General features: G+C 48.7%; 1 protein-coding gene across 2 annotated transcripts in view; it reads left to right on the top strand.

Annotated features, from left to right (window-relative positions):
• Window positions 1–24,027, top strand: part of LOC134983734 (oocyte zinc finger protein XlCOF6-like) — a 59,562-nt gene that overhangs the window by 14,370 nt on the left and 21,165 nt on the right. For both annotated transcript variants that reach the window (XM_063949381.1, XM_063949380.1), the window contains exon 2: window positions 8,897–9,203. In XM_063949381.1, coding sequence (XP_063805451.1) covers window positions 8,915–9,203 — 289 coding nt within the window. In that variant the 5' untranslated portion in view covers window positions 8,897–8,914. The remainder of the gene's footprint in view (window positions 1–8,896; window positions 9,204–24,027) is intronic.

The raw sequence follows: 24,027 nt of genomic DNA, 5'->3' as shown, positions 1-24,027 counted from the left end.
ACGTTACCATCCAGTGGTCTCCTGATGGTGGTCCTGTCCCAGAACAGGCCTGTATCTCCCACATGGATTCTTCTGCTGTCTGACTAGTATAGTTCATCAGAGAACCAGTCACATCAGCGTTACATGTATACGTTACCACCCAGTGGTCTCCTGATGGTGGTCCTGTCCCAGAACAGGCCTGTATCTCCCACATGGAGTCTTCTGCTGTCTGACTAGTATAGATCATCAGAGAACCAGTCACATCAGCGTTACATGTATACGTTACCACCCAGTGTTCTCCTGATGGTGATCTTGTCCCAGAACAGGCCTGTATCTCACACATGGATTCTTCTGCTGTCTGACTAGTATAGTTCATCAGAGAACCAGTCACATCAGCGTTACATGTATACGTTACCACCCAGTGGTCTCCTGATGGTGGTCCTGTCCCAGAACAGGCCTGTATCTCCCACATGGATTCTTCTGCTGTCTGACTAGTATAGATCATCAGAGAACCAGTCACATCAGCGTTACATGTATACGTTACCACCCAGTGGTCTCCTGATGGTGGTCAGGTCCCAGTACACGCCTGTATCTCACACATGGATACTTCTGCTGTCTGACTAGTATAGTTCATCAGAGAACCAGTCACATCAGCGTTACATGTATACGTTACCACCCAGTGGTCTCCTGATGGTGGTCAGGTCCCAGTACAGGCCTGTATCTCACACATGGATACTTCTGCTGTCTGACTAGTATAGTTCATCAGAGAACCAGTCACATCAGCGTTACATGTATACGTTACCACCCAGTGGTCTCCTGGTGGTGGTCCTGTCCCAGAACAGATCTGTATCTCCCACATGGATTCTTCTGCTGTCTGACTAGTATAGTTCATCAGAGAACCAGTCACATCAGCGTTACATGTATACGTTACCACCCAGTGTTCTCCTGATGGTGGTCCTGTCCCAGAACCGGCCTGTATCTCCCACATGGATTCTTCCACTATCTGACTATGGTAATCCCCCCTCGCTCTAAATAACGTTTTGCAGCATTGTCAGCGGTGTCTGGAGCATTTTCCTTGTCCCTCCTGTTTGCTCGGGACCCTGTTATGAATTTTCTCTGACGTCCTAGTGGATGCTGGGGACTCCGTAAGGACCATGGGGAATAGCGGCTCCGCAGGAGACTGGGCACATCTAAGAAAGATTTAGGACTACCTGGTGTGCACTGGCTCCTCCCACTAAGACCCTCCTCCAGACCTCAGTTAGAATCTTGTGCCCGGCCGAGCTGGATGCACACTAGGGGCTCTCCTGAGCTCCTAGAAAAGAAAGTATATTTTAGGTTTTTTATTTTACAGTGAGACCTGCTGGCAACAGGCTCACTGCACCGAGGGACTAAGGGGAGAAGAAGCGAACCTACCTAACTGTGGGTAGTTTGGGCTTCTTAGGCTACTGGACACCATTAGCTCCAGAGGGATTGACCGCATGGAACCGTCCATTGATGTTCGGTCCCGGAGCCGCGCCACCGGCCCCCTTACAGAGCCAGAAGCAAGAAGAGTCCGGAAAATCGGCGGCAGAAGACATCAGTCTTCTCCAAGGTAGCGCACAGCACTGCAGCTGTGCGCCATTGCTACTCATTACACACTTCACACTGCGGTCACTGAGGGTGCAGGGCGCTAGGGGGGGGGGGGCGCCCTGAGCAGCAATAAATACACCTTGGCTGGCAAAAATATCACAATATATAGCCCCAGAGGCTATATATGTGATAATTACCCCTGCCAGAATACAGAAAATAGCGGGAGAAAAGTCTGCCGAAAAGGGGGCGGAGCTATCTTCCTCAGAACACTGGCGCCATTTCTCCCTCACAGCTCCGCTGGAAGGAAACTCCCTGGCTCTCCCCTGCAGACTACACTACAGAAAGGGTAAAAAAGAGAGGGGGGGGCACAAATTTAGGCGCAATATAAGTGTATAGCAGCTATAAGGGGATATAATTTAGTTAATCCCTGTATTATATAGCGCTCTGGTGTGTGCTGGCATACTCTCACTCTGTCTCCCCAAAGGGCTTTGTGGGGTCCTGTCTTCTATCAGAGCATTCCCTGTGTGTGTGCGGTGTGTCGGTACGGCTGTGTCGACATGTTTGTTGTGGAGGAGGAGCAGGTGCCTAGAAATGTGTTGTCACCCCCTGCGGGGCCGACGCCTGAGTGGATGGACTTGTGGAAGGAATTACGCGAAAGAGTCGACTCCTTACATAAAAAATTTGACGACATGCCAAATGTGGGACAGACGGCTTCTCAGCTCGTGCCTGCCCAGGCGTCTCAAAGGCCATCCGGGGCTCTAAAGCGCCCGCTACGTCAGATGGCAGACACGGATGTCGACACAGATACTGATACCAGTGTCGACGACGATGACGCAAACGTAATGTCCACTAGGGCCACTCGTTATATGATTGAGGCTATGAAAAATGTTTTACACATTTCTGATGTAACCCCAGGTACCACAAAAAAGGGTATTATGTTTGGGGAGAAAAAACTTCCAGTAGTCTTTCCCCCTTCTGAAGAATTAAATGATGTGTGTGAGGTAGCATGGGCTTCCCCCGATAGAAAATTGGTGATTTCAAAAAGATTACTAATGGTGTACCCTTTCCCGCCAGAGGATAGGTCACGTTGGGAAACACCACCTAGGGTGGATAAAGCGCTCACACGTTTGTCAAAAAAGGTGGCACTACCGTCTCCGGATACGGCTGCCCTAAAGGAGCCTGCTGATAGAAAGCAGGAGGCTCTCCTGAAGGCTATATATACACACACTGGTGTTATACTGAGACCAGCTATTGCTTCAGCCTGGATGTGCAGTGCTGCAGCGGCGTGGTCGGAATCCCTGTCAGAAAACATTGACAAGTTTTGCCTTACAAGGGTGAGGAGTTGTTTGGGGATGGTCTTTCGGACCTAGTGTCCACAGCAACGGCTGGGAAGTCAGCTTTCTTACCACATGTCCCCTCACAACCAAAGAAAGCACCGTATTATCAGGTGCAGTCCTTTCGTCCCCAAAAGAACAGGCGAGGTAGAGGCGCGTCCTTTCTGCCCAGAGGCAGAGGTAGAGGGAAAAAGCTGCAGCATTCAGCCAGTTCCCAGGAACACAAGTCCTCCCACGCTTCATCAGCTAAATCCACCGCATGACGCTGGGGCTCAACAGGCGGTGACAGGTACGGTGGGGGCCCGTCTCAAACATTTCAGCAATCAGTGGGCTCGCTCACAGGTGGACCCCTGGATCCTTCAAGTGGTATCTCAGGGGTACAAGCTGGAATTCGAGACATTACCCCCCCCTGCCGTTTCCTCAAATCTGCCTTACCAACGACTCCCGCAGACAGGGAGGCTGTGTTAGAGGCGATTCACAAGCTGTATTCCCAGCAGGTGATAGTCAAAGTGCCCCTACTTCAACAAGGACGGGGTTACTATTCCACAATGTTTGTGGTACCGAAACCGGACGGTTCGGTGAGACCCATTTTAAATTTAAAATCCTTGAACACATATCTAAAAAAATTCAGGTTCAAGATGGAATCGCTCAGGGCGGTGATTGCAAACCTGGAAGAGGGGGATTACATGGTATCTCTGGACATCAAGGATGCTTACCTACATGTCCCCATTTACAATCTTCACCAGGAGTACCTCAGATTTGTAGTACAGGATTGTCATTACCAATTCTAGACGTTGCCGTTCGGCCTGTCCACGGCACCGAGGGTATTTACCAAGGTAATGGCCGAAATGATGATACTCCTTCGAAAAAAGGGAGTTTCAATTATCCCATATTTGGACGATCTCCTGATAAAAGCGAGATCCAGAGAGCAGTTGTTAGTGGGCGTAGCACTATCTCAAGAGGTGCTACACCAGCATGGTTGGATTCTGAATATTCCAAAGTCACAGCTGGTTCCTGCGACACGCCTACTGTTCCTGGGACTGATTCTGGACACAGTCCAGAAAAAAGTGTTTCTCCAGAGGAAAAAGCCAAGGAGCTGTCATCTCTGGTCAGAGGCCTCCTAAAACCAAAACAGGTGTCGGTACATCACTGCACCCGAGTCCTGGGAAAGATGGTAGCTTCCTACGAAGCGATCCCATTCGGCAGGTTCCATGCCAGAATTTTTCAGTGGGACCTCTTGGACCAATGGTCCGGATCGCATCTTCAAATGCATCGGCTGATAACCCTGTCTCCAAGGACCAGGGTGTCTCTCTTGTGGTGGCTGCAGAGTGCTCATCTCGTGGAGGGCCGCAGATTCGGCATACAGGACTGGGTCCTGGTGACCACGGATGCCAGCCTTCGAGGCTGGGGGGCAGTCACATTAGGAAGAAACTTCCAAGGACTTTGGACAAGTCACGAGACTTCCCTACACATAAATGTTCTGGAATTGAGGGCCATTTACAATGCCCTGAGTCAGGCAAAGGCCCTGCTTCAAAACCAACCGGTTCTGATCCAGTCAGACAACATCACGGCGGTCGCCCATGTAAACCGACAGGGCGGCACAAGAAGCAGGGCGGCGATGGCAGAAGCCACAAGGATTCTCCGATGGGCGGAAAATCACGTGTTAGCACTGACAGCAGTGTTCATTCCGGGAGTGGACAACTGGGAAGCAGACTTCCTCAGCAGGCACGACCTCCACCCGGGAGAGTGGGGACTTCATCCAGAAGTCTTCCAAATGCTGGTAAACCGCTGGGAAAGACCACAGGTGGACATGATGGCGTCCCGCCTCAACAAAAAACTAGAAAAATATTGTACCATGTCAAGGGACCCTCAGGCGATAGCGGTGGACGCTCTAGTGACACCGTGGGTGTACCGGTCAGTTTATGTGTTCCCTCCTCTTCCTCTCATACCCAAGGTGCTGAGGATAATAAGGAAAAGAGGAGTAAGAACGATACTCGTTGTTCCGGATTGGCCAAGAAGGTCTTGGTACCCGGAACTTCAAGAGTTAATCTCAGAGTACCCATGGCCTCTGCCGCTCAGACAGGACCTGCTGCAGCAGGGGCCCTGTCTGTTCCAAGACTTACCGCGGCTGCGTTTGACGGCATGGCGGTTGAACGCCGGATCCTGAAGGAAAATGGCATTCCGGAAGAAGTCATCCCTACGCTGATTAAAGCCAGGAAAGATGTAACTGCTAAGCATTATCACCGCATATGGCGAAAATATGTGGCTTGGTGTGAGGCCAGAAAGGCCCCAACAGAGGAATTTCAACTGGGTCGATTTCTACACTTCCTACAGGCAGGAGTGACTATGGGCCTAAAATTAGGCTCCATTAAGGTACGGATCTCGTCTCTGTCGATTTTCTTCCAGAAGGAACTAGCTTCACTACCTGAAATTCAGACATTTGTAAAAGGAGTGCTGCATATTCAGCCCCCCTTTGTGCCTCCAGTGGCACCCTGGGATCTCAACGTGGTGTTGAGTTTCCTAAAATCACATTGGTTTGAACCACTGAAAACCGTGGATCTAAAATATCTCACGTGTAAAGTGGTCATGTTATTGGCCTTGGCTTCGGCCAGGCGTGTATCAGAGTTGGCGGCTTTGTCATGTAAAAGCCCTTATTTGATTTTCCATATGGATAGGGCAGAATTGAGGACTCGTCCTCAGTTTCTCCCTAAGGTGGTGTCAGCTTTTCACTTGAACCAACCTATTGTAGTACCTGCGGCTACTAGGGACTTGGAGGATTCCAAGTTACTGGACGTAGTCAGGGCCCTGAAAATGTATGTTTCCAGGACAGCTGCAAGTTGGGTGCTCCTGCTTCAAAGCAGACTATTGCTCGCTGGATTTGTAGCACAATTCAGCTGGCGCATTCTGCGGTGGGATTACCGCAGCCTAAATCTGTAAATGCCCATTCCACAAGGAAGGTGGGCTCATCTTGGGCGGCTGCCCGAGGGGTCTCGGCTTTACAACTTTGCCGAGCTGCTACTTGGTCAGGGGCAAACACGTTTGCAAAATTCTACAAATTTGATACCCTGGCTGAGGAGGACCTGGAGTTCTCTCATTCGGTGCTGCAGAGTCATCCGCACTCTCCCGCCCGTTTGGGAGCTTTGGTATAATCCCCATGGTCCTTACGGAGTCCCCAGCATCCACTAGGACGTCAGAGAAAATAAGATTTTACTCACCGGTAAAACTATTTCTCGTAGTCCGTAGTGGATGCTGGGCGCCCATCCCAAGTGCGGTTTGTCTGCATTACTTGTATATAGTTATTGTTAACTAAAAGCGTTATTGTTGAGCCATCTGTTGAGAGGCTCTGTTATGTTCATACTGTTGACTGGGTATAATATCACGAGTTATACGGTGTGATTGGTGTGGCTGGTATGAGTCTTACCCGGGATTCAAAATCCTTCCCTATTGTGTCAGCTCTTCCGGGCACAGTATCCTAACTGAGGCTTGGAGGAGGGTCATAGCCTAAAGCTTTCTTAGATGTGCCCAGTCTCCTGCGGAGCCGCTATTCCCCATGGTCCTTACGGAGTCCCCAGCATCCACTACGGACTACGAGAAATAGATTTACCGGTGAGTAAAATGTTATTATCACCTTCCTCCACTCTCAGGGGTCACTGTATCTTCTGCCCCTTTCAGAACTATGGCGATTCAGCCACTGCCCTCCCTTCTCCCCGTGGGCTTGCTGGATCTGCTGCTTACTTCTCTCACTGCCCATCGCTGCACTCCTGCGAGGGTTTGTTATCGGGGACAGCCTCCATCTCTGACCCGTTATACCACAGTGATTTATAGCCACCAAACGAGGGGATCAGGGACTGTCATGGCCAGAGATTCTTACCATTGCCTGGGCTCTCCCTCCTGTAATATTAGCGACACCCGGCTTGGGCCTAACTTCCTGGAGAATAACCTCAGTTCCGCTCTCCCCCAAACAACATTGTTCTCCAGCTAGACACGTGGATTGCTCTTATCTTGCTCTCCTGGACGGATGTTCCTCTCCAAGCAGCGTTGTTCTCCAGCCAGCTGCATGGATTGTTCTTATCTTGCGCTCCTGGACAGATGTTCCTCTCCAAGCAGCGTTGTTCTCCAGCCAGCCGCGTGGATTGTTCTTATCTTGCTCTCCTGGACAGATGTTCCTTTCCAAGCAGCGTTGTTCTCCAGCCAGCTGCATGGATTGTTCTTATCTTGCTCTCCTGGACAGATGTTCCTCTCCAAGCAGCGTTGTTCTCCAGCCAGCCGCGTGGATTGTTCTTATCTTGCTCTCCTGGACAGATGTTCCTCTCCAAGCAGCGTTGTTCTCCAGCCAGCCGCGTGGATTGTTCTTATCTTGCTCTCCTGGACAGATGTTCCTCTCCAAGCAGCGTTGTTCTCCAGCCAGCTGCGTGGATTGTTCTTATCTTGCTCTCCTGGACAGATGTTCCTCTCCAAGCAGCGTTGTTCTCCAGCCAGCCGCGTGGATTGTTCTTATCTTGCTCTCCTGGACAGATGTTCCTTTCCAAGCAGCGTTGTTCTCCAGCCAGCTGCATGGATTGTTCTTATCTTGCTCTCCTGGACAGATGTTCCTCTCCAAGCAGCATTGTTCTCCAGCCAGCTGCGTGGATTGTTCTTATCTTGCTCTCCTGGACAGATGTTCCTCCCCAAGCAGCGTTGTTCTCCAGCCAGCCGCGTGGATTGTTCTTTCCTTGCTCTCCTGGACAGATGTTCCTCTCCAAGCAGCATTGTTCTCCAGCCAGCTGCGTGGATTGTTCTTATCTTGCTCTCCTGGACAGATGTTCCTCCCCAAGCAGCGTTGTTCTCCAGCCAGCCGCGTGGATTGTTCTTTCCTTGCTCTCCTGGACAGATGTTCCTCCCCTCTCACAGGGGCCATTAAAGCCACCACTTGTAGCTAGGCCAGTGTTTCCCAACCTCGGTCCTCAAGGCACACTAACAGTCCTGGTTTTAGTGATATCTAGGCTTGAACACAGGTGACTTATTTAGTACCTCAGTTATTTTGATTTAACCATCCCTGCTAAAGCCTGGATATCACTAAAACCTGCACTGTTGGTGTGCCTTGAGGACCGCGGTTGGGCATGCCTGAGCTAGGCCCTTGTGTTCTTTATTGCACAGGACACCATTTTCCGCCACGGGAATCCACTTGCACTTGACCGTCCACTGCAACCTCTGTACCCGATGGACATCTGGCAGTACGGGGCCATGGGAATAAAGCAGACTAAGGAAGCGTGGCAGATTTTGTGAGAGGAACTGCTCGCTTATCACCTGCAGCCACTTCAACAGTCCCTTCACCTTCGGTCTCCCTTTGTAGTAGTCGACGGTCCTTGCATGGACCATGCTCCGGGTCAATTTACCTCCTCGAGCCCCACTTCAGGGTCAGGCTGGTGGTAGCATTCCTTGGCTTGCTACCTTCAAAGATGACACAGCTTGGCCCTTTCCAAAAATGCAGCCACTTTCATGTGCACCGCCCACCGGAAGTCCCCTGTGTTATTACTATAGATATGTGACGTCACTGTGACACTAGTGTAAATAGTTTGTTTTTATCAGTTAATAAACTGGAAAGTGAATGACCAAAAAGAGACAGCTAAAATCAGTATTTGGTGTGACCACCTTTTTGCCTTGAAAACAGCATCAATTCCTCTAGGTACACTTGCACAAAGTCAGCTTTTGTAGGCTTATAGTCAGGTGTATGATTAACCATTCATACCAAACAAATGAAAATGATCATCATTTTCATATGTTGGTTGAAACACAGTAATTAACTGAAACAGAAACAGCTTATTGGGAGGCTTTGTACAGGATTTTACGGAGGAGAATCACAGGACCCCACTGGAGGATCAGGTAGGTGGGATTTAGGGTCTCGCCAATATACCAAAGTGACTGTCACTATATGATCTGTAGAGGAGCTGTGTGTCTTATACACTGATATTATACTGTTTCATCTCACTGTAACACTATGCAAATGTCATGATACTGTGTTTTGGGTTATTAAGATAGAACGTCTGTCTGAGATGGAGGCAGAAGATATATCTGGAGAAGAAGAGACGTATGTGACTGATATGAAGGCAGAAGATATAGAGGAAGAAGAAGAGACATATGTGACTGATATGAAGGCAGAAGATCTAGAGGGAGAAGAAGAGACGTATGTGACTGATATAAAGGCAGAAGATATAGAGGGAGAAGAGGAGACGTGTGTGACTGATATAAAGGCAGAAGATACGGAGGGAGAAGAAGAGGAGACGTATGTGAGGGGTGATCAGCAGTGTAAGGAGGAGGAAATCCCTACAGATATCAGCACAGGTGAGTAATAAACACTTATTACAGAAAAGAGTCACATATTCTCCTTGCGCAGTCACTACAGCAATCTCTTATCCTACACCCTCCTCCGCCATCAGCCCTGTTCTCAGTTGGGTGTTTATAACAGAAGGTTAACCATAACGAATATCACATGAAGAGAGTTATTACACACATCACTATAATGTTATAAAAAATAAGCAGAAGTTTATTATTAAGGTTTATATATAGTAGCGGATGCAGAAGTGCGCAGGTAACGGTGTAACACACACGTGTAGAGAAATATATATCCGAAGACAAAATCTCTTAAAATAAGCAGACCCTGGCCAGATGGATTAGAATGGTGATTGCACATGCTTATGTACAGGCTGGTCTTCCAGCTACTATCAAGGCCCATTCTACTCGGCCTGTTGGACCTTCTTGGGCGGCCCATCGTGGTGAGACCCTTAAGCAATTGTGCAAGGCGGTTACGTGGTCCTCGGTGAACACATTCATAATGTTCTATGCCTTCGATACTTCCGCCTCCCAGGATGCTTCCTTTGGACGCCGGGTTCTTGTGCCCGCTACAGTGCGTCCCCTCCCATAAGGAACTGCTTTAGGTCATCCCCAATGTTATTCTTTGTGGAGCCCAGTGTACCTCTGTTATGCACACCAGTGCCTGCAGGAATGTACTGGTGTCTGAACTGTTATTCACACCAGTGCCTGCAGGAATGTACTGGTGTTTGAACTGTTATGCACACCAGTGCCTGCAGGAATGTACTGGTGTCTGAACGGATAGGGATGCAAAACAAATGAACTCACAGACAGACTGGGGAATATGACATTACGTACACAGAAGGTGATAGGGTAACAAAATAAACACAAAGTGAACAGAGAAGCCCAGAGGCTAAGAAACTGGGTGTCTCCCTAGTATTAGTAATGCTCAGATGGAAAAAGCAAGATGTTGTGTTTTAATACGTAGAGAACCCGAAATGCTGTTGCTAAGGGCAACAGAAAAACCCTAAAGGGTTACCAACGGGTGTGGCAGTAAAGTCCTTGGTCAGAGATGGAATGATAGACACAAGGAGAGTCTCCACAATCCTAATCCTCACTTGCAGTGCACAGCTTCAGCTTACTGCCACTAAACTGAATACCTGAACACCTTGCACAGTGAGACAGGATTTAGGCAGGCAAGTCTGAGAATACAGCCGCAAACTTGCTAAGTTCACAGAGTAGCAAAAGAACCCCAGCAAGTTAAACGACTGACTCCAGTCTTACTGCTAGGTCTGGATTGGCAGAGTGTAGTACCAAATCCCCAGGCCTATTTGCAGTAAGCAACAACAAATACAAAGCTACACAGTACTGGCTAACTTTCAGGAACTGACTAACCAACAAAGATTCAGCAGCATCTGCTTAACCTGAGAAGAGGCCTTATAAAGCAGGTGCTGTCCACGCCCCACTCAGACCTCACAGACTGTGAGCACAAAAACCAACACCGGATCCCCTGCCGTGCACAGAGCCTGTAACCACTGCACAGCAAAAGACCCGAACCGGAGTATCAGCTGCGCTCAGGTTACTCCGCTAGCACTTGTCTCCCGGTTGCCATGACAACGTGGCAGCACAGGGCAGGAGACCCTAACAACCCAGCAGCAGAAAATTAGATTTATGGTTAGAACTTACCGTTGTTAAATCTTTCTGCAAGGTACACTGGGCTCCACAAGGCGCCCACCCTGACGTACTTAGCTTCTTTGGGTTGGTGTGGCATTAGCCGCTGACACCCTCTCCTGTGGTGAGTGTATGGTGTAATTGGCTACGAGCGATTGTCGTCTCTAGTACCAGCTACTGCATTGGGCTGGTTAACGAAACTGAGCTCCTGTGTACGTAGGCGGCGCTGTGCATCTTGGGAACAGTCAGAACTTTGAGCCTGTTGGTGCCTCGGATCAAGATCCTACACTACACCCCGATGTTATTCCTTGTGGAGCCCAGTGTACCTCGCAGAAATAGATTTAACAACAGTAAGTTCTTACAATAAATCTCGTTTTTTAACCCTTTACCGTTTATATATTTAAGGAGCTTTTTGGGGCTTGTTTTACTCTCCTTTGCAATTTGTTTTTTGTTTTCTGTTTTTTGCTGCTTTGATTATTTTTTGCATTGTTTGTTACATTCCTTGTAGAACTGGAATGGTTCCGCGTTCCCATCAGACTTAACTGCTTTGAAAGCTCGCCTCTTTTTAACCATTTGTTCCTTGACCACCTTATTAAGCCAGTTTTTGTTGACCTTGGGAATGAACAAATAAGTGTACTTATTGAGCACAGTTGTAAAAACAGCCCACATTTCAGCCGTATTCTTACCATGAAATACAATTTCCCAACTGATGTCCTTCATTGCTTGTTTCAGCAAGTTGAAATTAGCTTTTCTAAAGTTTAAAGTCTTAGTTAGACCCTTATAGTGTTGTTTTTGGAAGCTGATATCTAATGTGATCTAATGTGATCATATTATGATCACTATTTCCCAAAGTCTCCACCACTTTAGTATTTGATATTATCTCCTCATTATTAGTACTAGGTCCCGTATAGTCCAATGCCTATTTGGATCCTCGATTACCTGGGACAAGTAATGATCTTTTAGCATGTTTAAGAACCTGTTACCCTTTGCTGTATTTACTATTTCGGTGTTTCAATTTATGTCCAGGTATTTAAAGTCCCCAATGATAATGACCTCCCCCATTCCTGCCGCCTTTTTGATTTGCTGTAAGTTCATCAGACACACTAATATCTGGCGGTTTGAAGCATGTCCCTATTAAAAGCTTTCTTGTATCTTTACCCCCAACTCAAAATCTCAACCCATAATGACTCCACGTTATTTCCAGTCCCCTCGTAAATGACCTAGGAGTTCTAAACTAGGAAGCAGACTTCATCAGCCATTACGATGTACACATTGGAGAGTGGTCCCTACACCCAGTGGTTTTCCAGCTCCTGTTTGACAAGTGGGCCAACCAGATGTGGATCTCATGACCTTCAGATACAACAACAAGGTTCCAGTATATGTGTCCAGGACAAGAGTTCCCGAAGAAGCCTTCATGGATGCCCTGGCAATGCAGTGGACCTTCCATCTGCCTTATGTTTTCCTTCTGGTTTCACGTTTCTGAGGGTCTTTGGAAGTTCAAACAAGAAGGAGGTGCCATCATAGTGGTAGTCCTGACAGGGCCCAGATGTCATTGGTTCTCCGATCTACAGTACCTATCCATAGATGCTCCCTTTTCACTTCCCCAACGACCAGACTTTTTGTCTCAGGGTCCCTGTCTACATCCAGACCTAGCTCATCTATATTTGACGGTGTGGCTCTTGAGTCGTCCATCCTAAGTGTCACAACTGAGGGCTGGTGTTGGTAGCGGGAAGCCTCTGTTGTAGGAGGTGACGGTTACCGGAATTTAGGAGGTGAGATGGGACTCCTAGACATGCACAGGAACTGTAGCACCATTGCCCGAAGGCGTGACCACGACAAGTGGAGGGGACTTTAAGGTTTTTATTAAATAATAAGAGTCATAGAAGGTGCGATAAGACAATAACCATCAAAGAGTGTCTCTGAATTCCAATTGAGTTAAGACCAGTACACAGAGGTCGCCACACAGCTTCCAGGCGGCAAGATCACGGGTGCGGCGGTGACGGCCGCGACGGGGCTGAGAGTGCCACACTAAGCTAAGTGAAACTAAGCTAAGTGAAACACACTAAGAAGGCCGCTGAGCCAGCGCTGCGGGTAACCCAACAATGAACTGTAGAACAAAACATAGTTATGACCCAGCCCTGGCACGCTGAGCCAATCTCAGGAGACATCTAACTGGTAAAAAAATAACGTCCAGTTACCCGGATCGCAATACTAAGGGCAAAGGGATTCTCACGGTCGGTTGTCCAGACAATGCTTAAAGCGAGAAACCGGGAATCTGCCCGTATCTATTATCGGGTGTGGCATACATACCTTCTGTGGTACTCTACAATGTCCTATAACCAACAGTTTTTTTTTGAATATCTAGGATTCTCGCCTTCCTCCAAGCTGGACTTTGCTTGGCAAAGTTGAAAGTGCACATCTCGGCGCTCTCCACCTGGTTCCAACAAAAAATGACTTACCTACTGGATGTTTGTACCTTTCTCCAAGGTGTACTCCATGTTCAACCTCCATATGCAACTGTGGTAGCTCCATGGGATTTATCAGTGGTCCTCAGAGCTCTTAAGGAGCCTCCATTTGAACCTCCGGAATCAGTGGATCTAAAGTGGTTAACGAAAACAAAAGCCGTGTTCCTGCTAGCTATTGCTTCCGCAGAATATCCGATTTGGGAGCGCTGTCTTGTCGCTTCCCCTTTCTAATTTTTTATAGGGACAGGGTTGTTCTACATACTAGTCCCAGTTCCATATTAATGAGGTAATTGTGGTAGTGGCCTTCCTCTCTCCAAACTTTCGACTGGGGAGCCCTCCCTTGATGTGGTCGGTGCTCTGAGGAGTTATGTGGATCGTTCCAGTTCCCTTCGTAAATCAGACTTCCTCTTTGTCCTTTGTGGCCTCAAAAAGAGTGGGTGACCAGCAGACAGACTCTGGCCATATGGATTCGTATGACTATATCACGAGTGTGCACTCAGGCTGACCTTCCTGTCCCGGCGTACAGTTTCACCTCATTCTATTCACTCTGTGGGTCCTTCGTGGGCAGCACACCGTGGCGTGTCTGCAGGACAACTGTGCAAGGTGGCTTCATGGTTTTTCCCACCTTTCTTAGGTTCTATGCCTTTGATACAATCACTTCCCAAGATGCTTAATTTGGATACCAGATTCTTCTATCCGCTGAGGAGCATCCCTTCCCTTAAATAACTGCTTTGGGATCTCCCCATGGTAATCCATGTGGAGTCCTATGGAACCCAAAGAAGAAGATTAAGAGTTATGGCAATACTTACCTTTGTTAACTCTCTTTCTTTGAGGCTGATCAGGTCCACAGGGTGCTCATCCTGATGCACCTGGCTTCTATAGGTGACCCTTCTTGGTCACCGGTTCCCTACTCTTGTCAGAGTGTGTGTTCTTGTGTGTGCCTCAATCTTCATTCTCTCATGTCCTGCTCCTCCCTTGGGCTTGTTGGAAAAACTGAGCATGCCTGAGCATGGAGGTGTGGTATAGGGGGGAAGGACCAATGCATCTTGGGATACCAAACTGTTTGTGCCTAAGTCCTTCACCATTGTAATCCCTATGGACCTCGAAGAAAGAGAGTTAACAAAGGTAAGTATTACAATAACTCTCTGTAGCTTACTTGTTGGTTCTCAGCCACATGAAGGCAAACTGAGAACTGAGCTCACTACCGGAGATCACCAGTCTGCTCTTTGTATCAGTCCTGGATGTTGCCAACGGTATTCTACGCATGCATGTGCAATGCACCATGGGAGGTCACTGGCTTTAGGGTACCATACCGTAGATAGGACCCAGAACCGCTTCATAGTAACCAGTTTCTAAAGCAGAGTAATGGGACCTGTTGTTAGGCGCCGGGGTCCGCTCGTCTGTGCAGCCCGGCGCCTAGCAACCAGGGACGCCATACGCGTACAGCCGCCGGCTCCCTGGCAACGCTAGACGCCGGGCGCACTGAGCCGCACGGACCCTAGCAACGGGGACGCCACTGGCGGACCGCGTTCCCCATTGCTGGGTCCATTTAAAATTTATAGTGCACCTGTTCTCTGGCCGTGCAGCAAGGCAGCTGCACGGCATTTATGTAATCAGCCCTGTCAGCAGCTGATTGGAGGACTCCTGTTTATATGCACTCTCAGGGCTTCTCACAGACGCCGGTAATAGCTTCCTGCATGCTGTCTTTGTTTGCTGAGAGTCTGTTTCCAGTCTTGCTGTATCCGGTCGTTCCAGTCTTCTGAAGTCCTGTACTCGGGAGTTGTCATCTCGTCCCTGGAGTCCTGACTGATCACTGTTTAACATCCAGTGGTGTTCGTGAGTCGCGGCTTTGCCATGTGTAGCGGCTTGGCCGCTTTACCCTTTATTATTTGTGTTTTGGAGCATTTTGCGGAGGGTTCCGCTTCCACAGGTCCACTCTGGTATCCGGCGGTGCTGGGTAGGAGTATTGGACAAGTGGATTTTGGTTGTCCTTTTCCCTGGCGGTTTTTCCGCGCATACTTCAGGTTTTGTTAGTTAGCTTGTTGCCCCTGGCCTGTTTGTTAGTCAGAGGTCCTCTTGTTATCATCCTGCCTCGGATTTCCCTTTGTCTCTCATTAAGACCGGGGGGCACCGGAGTTGGGCAGACATAATCCGCCCTTCAAACGTGGCTGCCAGGGGCTCAAGAAACCATAGTCTCGCAAGGGATTTCCGATAGCACGGGTGAGACAACAGAGTTAGGGCGCCAGGGGCAATTATTCTTTCCTGCTCCCGTTACCAGCATTCCATTCCAGTGCTCTGGTCATTGCCATAAGATCTCCTCTGGCCAGGAGTGCTGGAATCATAACATTATTACCGGCGCATACCAAAACTTAAAATTAAACGGGGTTTCATTTTTTTCTCATTCAGTGTTGTAAGAGTTTATCGGCCTCATGAATCCAACAGGTTTAGGGCCAAATCCTGGTCAGCTCTTAGTCAGCCAGATTCAAGAACTTACTCAGATGGTTCAGGATCTTTCTCTTCGGGTGAAGTCGCAGGAAGATCTTTTGCGAACTTCCCCGAGGGTAGTCCCTGAACCAAAGATGCATTTGCCTGACCGTTTTTCTGGTGATAGGAAAGAGTTTTTTAATTTTAAAGAATCCTGTAAACTTTATTTTCGTTTAAGACCGATCTCCTCGGGTACTGAATCTCAGCGGGTCGGATTATTATTTCTTTGCTCCAGGGGGATCCTCAGACCTGGGCATTTGGTTTAAAAGCAGAGGATCCGGCGTTGTTGTCAGTGGACGCTTTTTTGGGGTGTTTATGGCTGTTGTATGATGACCCTGATAGAGAGGCATCCGCTGAAAGTCAGTTGCGCGCTCTCAGACAGGGTAGAAATCCGTTGGTCGAACGACTGTGGCTGGAATGACCCAGCCCTGCGCAGTCAGTTTCGCCTCGGCTTATCAGAGTCTATAAAAGACAGTCTCCTTCAGTATCCCGCTCCTGAGACTCTCGATAAACTCATGGAGCTTTCTATTAAGATTGATCGTCGTCTCAGAGAGCGGAGGGCTGAAAAAGGAGCACCTGTCAGGTCAACTCCATGTGTATATTCCATTCCTGAGGACGTAGAGGAGCCCATGCAGATGGGTCTCTCCCGGCTGTCTCCTGAAGAAAGAGCCAGAAGGCAAAACTCTGGTCTTTGTCTGTACTGTGGGGGTAAGGGACATTTTGCTCGTAATTGTCCGAACAAGTCGGGAAACGCCTTGACCAGGTGAATTGTGAGGGGGTTCACCTAGGTCTGCAGCTTATCTCCTCAAATAACTCCCTTTTAGTCCCAGCTAAGGTTTCCTTTGGCAGCCTCAGTTCTTCGGTGTCGGCTTTTGTTGACAGTGGAGCTGCAGGAAACTTTATGGATTTAACTTGGGCTGAGGCCTTAGGCCTTCCTCAGTTATCTTTGGGTAGGTGTGTCACCATGCATGGCTTAGATGGGAGTCCACTGTCCAATGGGGTTATTTCCCTCTGTACACCCCCTGTATTACTTACAGTAGGAGCTCTTCATTCTGAAAAAATCGAGTTCTTCCTTACTCATTGCCCAGCAGTTCCAGTAGTTCTGGGTCACCCTTGGCTGGCCTTTCATAATCCCACCATTGATTGGCGGTCGGGGGAGATTTCACAATGGGGTACCTTCTGTGATAAGGAATGTATTACGTTTCCAGTCAGAATAGCAGCTGCCATTCCTGAACTCATTCCCGTGGAATACCAGGAGTTTGCTGATGTGTTCTCCAAGGGCAATGCGGACATTCTGCCTCCCCATCGGCCTTATGATTGTGCTATTGAGCTAATTCCTGGTGCCGCATTGTCAAAGGGAAGGTTATATGCTTTATCCGGGCCAGAAACTGCGGCCATGAATGATTATGTTAAGGAGAGCCTAGGGAAAGGATTTATTAGGCCATCAAAATCTCCTTTAAGTGCAGGCTTCTTCTTTGTGGAGAAAAAGGATGGCTCGCTTAGACCTTGCATTGACTTTAGAGCCCTGAATAAGATCTCAGTTAAAAATACTTATCCTCTGCCGCTGATTTCTGTCCTCTTGGATCAGTTACGTTCGGCTGTGATTTTTTCTAAAATTGACCTAAGAGGAGCGTATAACCTCATCCGAATCAAGTCTGGAGATGAGTGGAAGACGGCCTTCAGTACTCAGTCGGGTCACTACGAGTACCTGGTGATGCCGTTCGGCTTGTCTAACGCTCCAGCAGTTTTCCAGGACCTCATTAACGATGTGCTCCGTGACTTCCTAGGGAAATTCGTGGTCGTTTACTTAGACGACTGTCACGATCCGGGTATCTGGACGCCATTACTTACCCTTCAGATGCCTCCTAAGGCTGGCTCAGCGTTCCAGGACCGGATCCCGCTGTTCCTGAGTTTCCACATGCAGAATGTCAGAGTGGTGATTTCATCAGCCGCGGCCTCCGCTGTGCCCGCGTGGTTAAATGTGCGCTTGTCAGTCTGGCGTCTCCTGTCTCCTGTGGCCGGCGTCGCCATTACTGTTTCAATTCTCACATGGATTACATACCAAACTTCCCTCCAAGTGTCTGCATGGGCGCAGCCATCTTGGATTTTGTCATCTGATCATTTCCACCAATCTGCTGTCTGTATTGTTGATTTGCATAATTGCCTAGCCAACCCCTTCCTTGCTGCAGGTATAAGTAAGCTGTGCCTGAGCAAGGAAGGCGTCAGTGCTTTGGTTGTCTAACCTAGTTCCAGTTTGTCTCTCTCCTGTGGTTGTCTTCCAGGTTCCAGCTCCTGTCTCCAGACTTCTGCTATAGAGACCCGCACCAGCATTCCATCTGCGGTGTAGCCTGACTCTCCGATCCATTCTGGACTCACCTGTTTCCAGTTATCAATCACCTGCTTCCAGCCCAGCTTCCAGCAGTGTACAGCTTCTCTTAAAGGGCCGGTGTCCTTTCTGCAGTTTACCACTCTCCACCGGTATTATTATTTCACCGCTCTCAAACTCCAAACTTCATTATCAATCACCTGCTTCCAGCCCAGCTTCCAGCAGTGTACAGCTTCTCTTAAAGGGCCGGTGTCCTTTCTGCAGTTTACCACTCTCCACCGGTATTATTATTTCACCGCTCTCAAACTCCAAACTTCATTATTATTTCATCGCTCTCAAGTTCGTTTATTATTTAACTGGTTCCAGCCAGTATCCACTCCGTACCAACAACAGTCTGGTTCCAGCCAGTATCCACAGCAGCCGTTTTATCTTCAGCAGCCCAGCCTTTCCTGGAACACCAGCTGGTACGATCCTGGGTTCTCTCCATTGCTACAGTCAGGTCTGGTAAGGACTTTCCAACTAGAAGATTATAAGAACTGTCTCACACTACCAGTGCCTGTGGCCCTTGCCACCCTGTAGTACCCAGGAATTGTATTTATCCTCTGTTGACTTTTATGTTTCCTTTACTGCTGCTGTGTTACGGAGTTTGTCATAATAAACATCATTGACTTTTATCCTGGTTGTCGTGGTCACGCCTTCGGGCAGTTATTCTACATGTTACTTACATGTCTAGGGGTCTGATACAACCTCCCAGGTTCCGTTACATCTCAGCCCCTACAACTGAGGCTGCCTCCCGTCAGCTCAGGCCCTCAGTTGTGACAGTAAGCACTGACCTAATGAATCCAGCCGGAGACCAGGATCAAGCGGCCAGGCCAATGCAAGAACTGGCAGCCCGACTTGAACATCAGGAGGCTGCACAGGGCCACATCATCCGCTGTCTCCAGGATCTCTCTACACGGCTGGATGGGATTCAAACGACCCTCCGTGGACCTGGCACGTCCGGTGCGTCCACTACAGTGACACCAGCTGTAACCCCACCCACCTTACCCATTTCCAGTCCACATCTTCATCTTCCAACGCCAGCAAAATTTGATGGATCTCCAAGGTTCTGCAGGGGATTTCTCAATCAATGTGAAATCCACTTTGAGCTTCTACCTGGCAATTTCTTCAGTGACCGTACCAAAATTGCCTATATCATCTCCCTTCTCAGTGGCTCAGCCCTTGACTGGGCATCACCTTTATGGGAGAAGTCTGATCCCCTGCTATCCTCCTATACTGACTTTGTAGCTACATTCAGGCGCATCTTCGACGAGCCAGGCCGGATAACATCTGCTTCATCTGAGATTCTCCGTTTACGCCAGGGAACACGTACTGTGGGACAGTATCTTATACAGTTTAAAATCCTGGCATCCGAACTGGCATGGAACGACGAGGCCCTGTATGCTGCATTCTGGCATGGCTTATCAGAACGCATCAAGGATGAGTTAGCTACCAGAGACTTGCCCTCTAAGTTGGATGAGCTAATTTCTCTTTGCACGAAGGTTGATCTACGTTTCAGAGAGAGAGCAACTGAGCGAGGAAGATCATCTACTCCTAAATCTTCTGCTCCTCCTCCTCGTCAACCATCTCCATCCAAGGATGAGCCTATGCAAATTAGTCGTTCTCGTCTATCTCCCGCTGAGCGCCGAAGACGTCTCTCTGAGTCTCTCTGTCTCTACTGTGCAGCTCCGTCGCACACTATCAATGCCTGTCCCAAACGTCCGGGAAACTCCAGATCCTAGCTCGCCAAGGAGAGGGCCGGCTAGGAGTAATGATCTCCTCTCCATCTCCTCATGACTGTAACCTCCCAGTGTCGCTCCAAATTGCTCAACGTTACAGGAACGTCATTGCCCTCCTTGATTCCGGAGCAGCTGGGAATTTCATAACCGAAGCTTATGTTAAACGGTGGTCCCTACCCACCGAGAGACTGTCCTCGTCCATCTCTTTAACTGCCGTGGATGGCAGCAAGATTTTTGACGCAGTCATTTCCTTAAGGACTCTTCCAGTTCGTCTGAGAGTGGGAGTTCTTCATTCTGAGTATATTTCTTTTTTAGTGATTCCAAGAGCCACACATCCAGTGGTTTTAGGCCTTCCATGGCTCCGTCTCCACAACCCATCAATTGACTGGACGACTACGCAAATACTGGCATGGGGTCCCTCCTGTGCTGAGACTTGTTTAGCCAAAGTTCTTCCTGTTTGTTCTTCCTTCCCCAGGTCATCTGATGTTCCGCCTCCTCCATATCAAGACTTCACGGACGTGTTCAGTAAAGCCTCTGCTGATATCCTTCCTCCTCATAGAGAATGGGACTGCCCAATCGACCTCATTCCAGGGAAGGTTCCACCGCGAGGCCGAACTTATCCGTTGTCTCTGCCTGAGACACACTCCATGGAAGAGTACATCAAAGAGAACCTGGCGAAGGGTTTCATCCGACCATCTTCTTCTCCAGCCGGCGCAGGCTTCTTCTTCGTTAAGAAGAAAGACGGTGGTCTGCGTCCGTGCATCGACTACAGAGGTCTGAACGACATTACCGTCAAGAACCGATACCCTTTACCCCTGATTACCGAGCTCTTTGATAGAGTTAGTGGTGCAACTATTTTCACAAAGCTGGACTTGAGGGGTGCCTACAATCTCATCCGAATCCGTGAGGGTGACGAGTGGAAGACCGCCTTTAACACCCGTGACGGACATTATGAGTACCTCGTCATGCCCTTCGGATTGAGCAATGCTCCAGCAGTCTTCCAGCACTTCGTGAATGAGATTTTCAGGGACATCTTGTACCGCCATGTCGTGGTTTATCTAGACGACATCCTCATCTTTGCTAATAATCTCGAAGATCATCGTTTCTGGGTAAAAGAGGTTCTTTCCCGTCTCCGTGTCAATCACCTCTATTGTAAATTGGAGAAGTGTGTGTTTGAAGTTAAAACCATTCCGTTTCTAGGTTACATTGTGTCCGGTTCCGGACTAGAGATGGATCCTGAGAAACTCCAAGCAATCCAGAATTGGCCTATACCCTTAAGCCTCAAAGGGGTCCAGAGGTTCTTAGGGTTCGCCAATTATTATAGAAAATTTATACGAGACTTTTCCACCATTGTGGCGCCTATCACTGCATTAACCAAGAAAGGTGCTAATCCGTCCAAGTGGTCCGAGGAAGCTACACAGGCCTTTCACCTTCTGAAGCAACGGTTCATCTCTGCACCAATTCTGAAACAGCCCGGCACCGACTCTCCTTTTATCTTAGAGGTAGATGCCTCCTCCGTTGGAGTAGGAGCAGTGTTATCCCAGAGGGCCAAAGATGGACATCTACATCCTTGCAGTTTCTTCTCCCGGAAGTTCTCCCCAGCTGAGCGCAACTATGCCATTGGCGATCAGGAGTTGCTAGCCATCAAGCTCGCTCTGGAGGAGTGGAGATACCTGTTGGAGGGAGCTTCCCACTCAATCACCATTCTTACCGACCACAAAAATCTTTTATATCTCAAAGGCGCACAATGTCTGAATCCTCGTCAGGCCAGATGGGCACTTTTCTTCTCTAGGTTTGACTTTAAACTCCAGTTCTGTCCGGGTTCTCAGAATCGTAAGGCCGATGCCCTTTCCCGCTCATGGGAGCAAGAAAATGAGTCCGAGTCTGCAGACAAGCATCCTATTATTAATCCGTTGGCATTCTCCACGGTAGGGATGGACTCTACGCCTCCACCAGGGAAAAGTTTTGTTAAGCCAGTTCTAAGGAAGAAGCTCATGCATTGGGCCCATGCTTCCCGTTTTGCTGGACATACAGGCATTCAGAAAACCCTTGAATTTATTTCTAGGTCCAACTGGTGGCCAACTCTGAAGAAGGACGTTATGGAATTTATTGCCTCCTGCCCAAAGTGTGCCCAACACAAAGTCTCCCGCCAGTCGCCTGCGGGGCAACTGGTTCCATTATCTGTTCCCCGTCGACCTTGGACCCATTTGTCGATGGACTTTGTTTCCAATCTACCTATCTGCAACAAGTTTAATACCATCTGGGTGGTAGTTGACCGGTTCACCAAGATGGCACATTTCATCCCTCTCACCGGTCTTCCGTCAGCTTCCAAGTTGGCTCAAGTGTTTATACAAGAGATCTTCCGACTTCACGGTCTTCCTGAAGAGATCATCTCGGATCGTGGAGTACAATTTGTAGCCAAATTTTGGCGAAGTTTGTGTCAAGCCCTCCAAGTCAAGTTAAAGTTTTCCACGGCTTACCATCCTCAGACCAATGGTCAAACCGAGAGGGTGAATCAGGACTTGGAGGCCTTCCTCCGTATATATGTGTCTTCCTCTCAAGATGACTGGGTTCAACTCCTTCCTTGGGCCGAGTTCAGCCACAACAATCAATACCATTCCTCATCTTCTTCTACACCATTCTTCATTAATTATGGATTCCACCCTAAAGTCCCAGAATTCCAACCGCTTCCCGCAACTTCTGTTCCAGCAGTGGATGTCACCTTGCGTCAGTTTTCAAATAACTGGAGGAACGTCCGCGCAGCCCTGCTTAAAGCCTCATTCAGGTATAAGAAGTTTGCCGATAGGAAGCGTAGAGCGGTTCCTGCTCTCAAGGTGGGTGATCGTGTGTGGCTGTCCACGAAGAATTTGAGGTTGAGAGTTCCCAGCATGAAATTTGCACCTCGCTACATCGGACCCTTCAAGATTGAACAAGTCATCAATCCTGTTGCCTACAGGTTACAGTTACCATCCTTCTTGAAAATACCCAGGACATTTCATGTTTCTTTGTTGAAACCGCTGATCCTGAATCGGTTTCATTCCGCACTTCCTCCAGCTCCCAAAGTTCAGACTCAACGGGGAGTCGAGTACGAGGTGACCAAGATTTTGGACTCACGTTTCCGTTACGGTCAGTTACAATACCTCATTGACTGGAAGGGCTATGGTCCTGAAGAACGCTCTTGGACCAATGCCTCAGACGTCCATGCTCCTGCCTTGGTCCGAAATTTCCACGCAAAGTTTCCTTTAAAGCCTAAGAAGTGTCCTGGGGCCACTCCTAAAGGGGGGGGGGGTGCTGTCACGATCCGGGTATCTGGACGCCATTACTTACCCTTCAGATGCCTCCTAAGGCTGGCTCAGCGTTCCAGGACCGGATCCCGCTGTTCCTGAGTTTCCACATGCAGAATGTCAGAGTGGTGATTTCATCAGCCGCGGCCTCCGCTGTGCCCGCGTGGTTAAATGTGCGCTTGTCAGTCTGGCGTCTCCTGTCTCCTGTGGCCGGCGTCGCCATTACTGTTTCAATTCTCACATGGATTACAAACCAAACTTCCCTCCAAGTGTCTGCATGGGCGCAGCCATCTTGGATTTTGTCATCTGATCATTTCCACCAATCTGCTGTCTGTATTGTTGATTTGCATAATTGCCTAGCCAACCCCTTCCTTGCTGCAGGTATAAGTAAGCTGTGCCTGAGCAAGGAAGGCGTCAGTGCTTTGGTTGTCTAACCTAGTTCCAGTTTGTCTCTCTCCTGTGGTTGTCTTCCAGGTTCCAGCTCCTGTCTCCAGACTTCTGCTATAGAGACCCGCACCAGCATTCCATCTGCGGTGTAGCCTGACTCTCCGATCCATTCTGGACTCACCTGTTTCCAGTTATCAATCACCTGCTTCCAGCCCAGCTTCCAGCAGTGTACAGCTTCTCTTAAAGGGCCGGTGTCCTTTCTGCAGTTTACCACTCTCCACCGGTATTATTATTTCACCGCTCTCAAACTCCAAACTTCATTATCAATCACCTGCTTCCAGCCCAGCTTCCAACAGTGTACAGCTTCTCTTAAAGGGCCGGTGTCCTTTCTGCAGTTTACCACTCTCCACCGGTATTATTATTTCACCGCTCTCAAACTCCAAACTTCATTATTATTTCATC

The sequence above is a fragment of the Pseudophryne corroboree genome (assembly GCF_028390025.1).
Source record: "Pseudophryne corroboree isolate aPseCor3 chromosome 3 unlocalized genomic scaffold, aPseCor3.hap2 SUPER_3_unloc_22, whole genome shotgun sequence".
NCBI classification, from domain to species: Eukaryota; Metazoa; Chordata; class Amphibia; order Anura; family Myobatrachidae; genus Pseudophryne; species Pseudophryne corroboree.
This window is presented reverse-complemented; position numbering and strand designations above follow the sequence as displayed.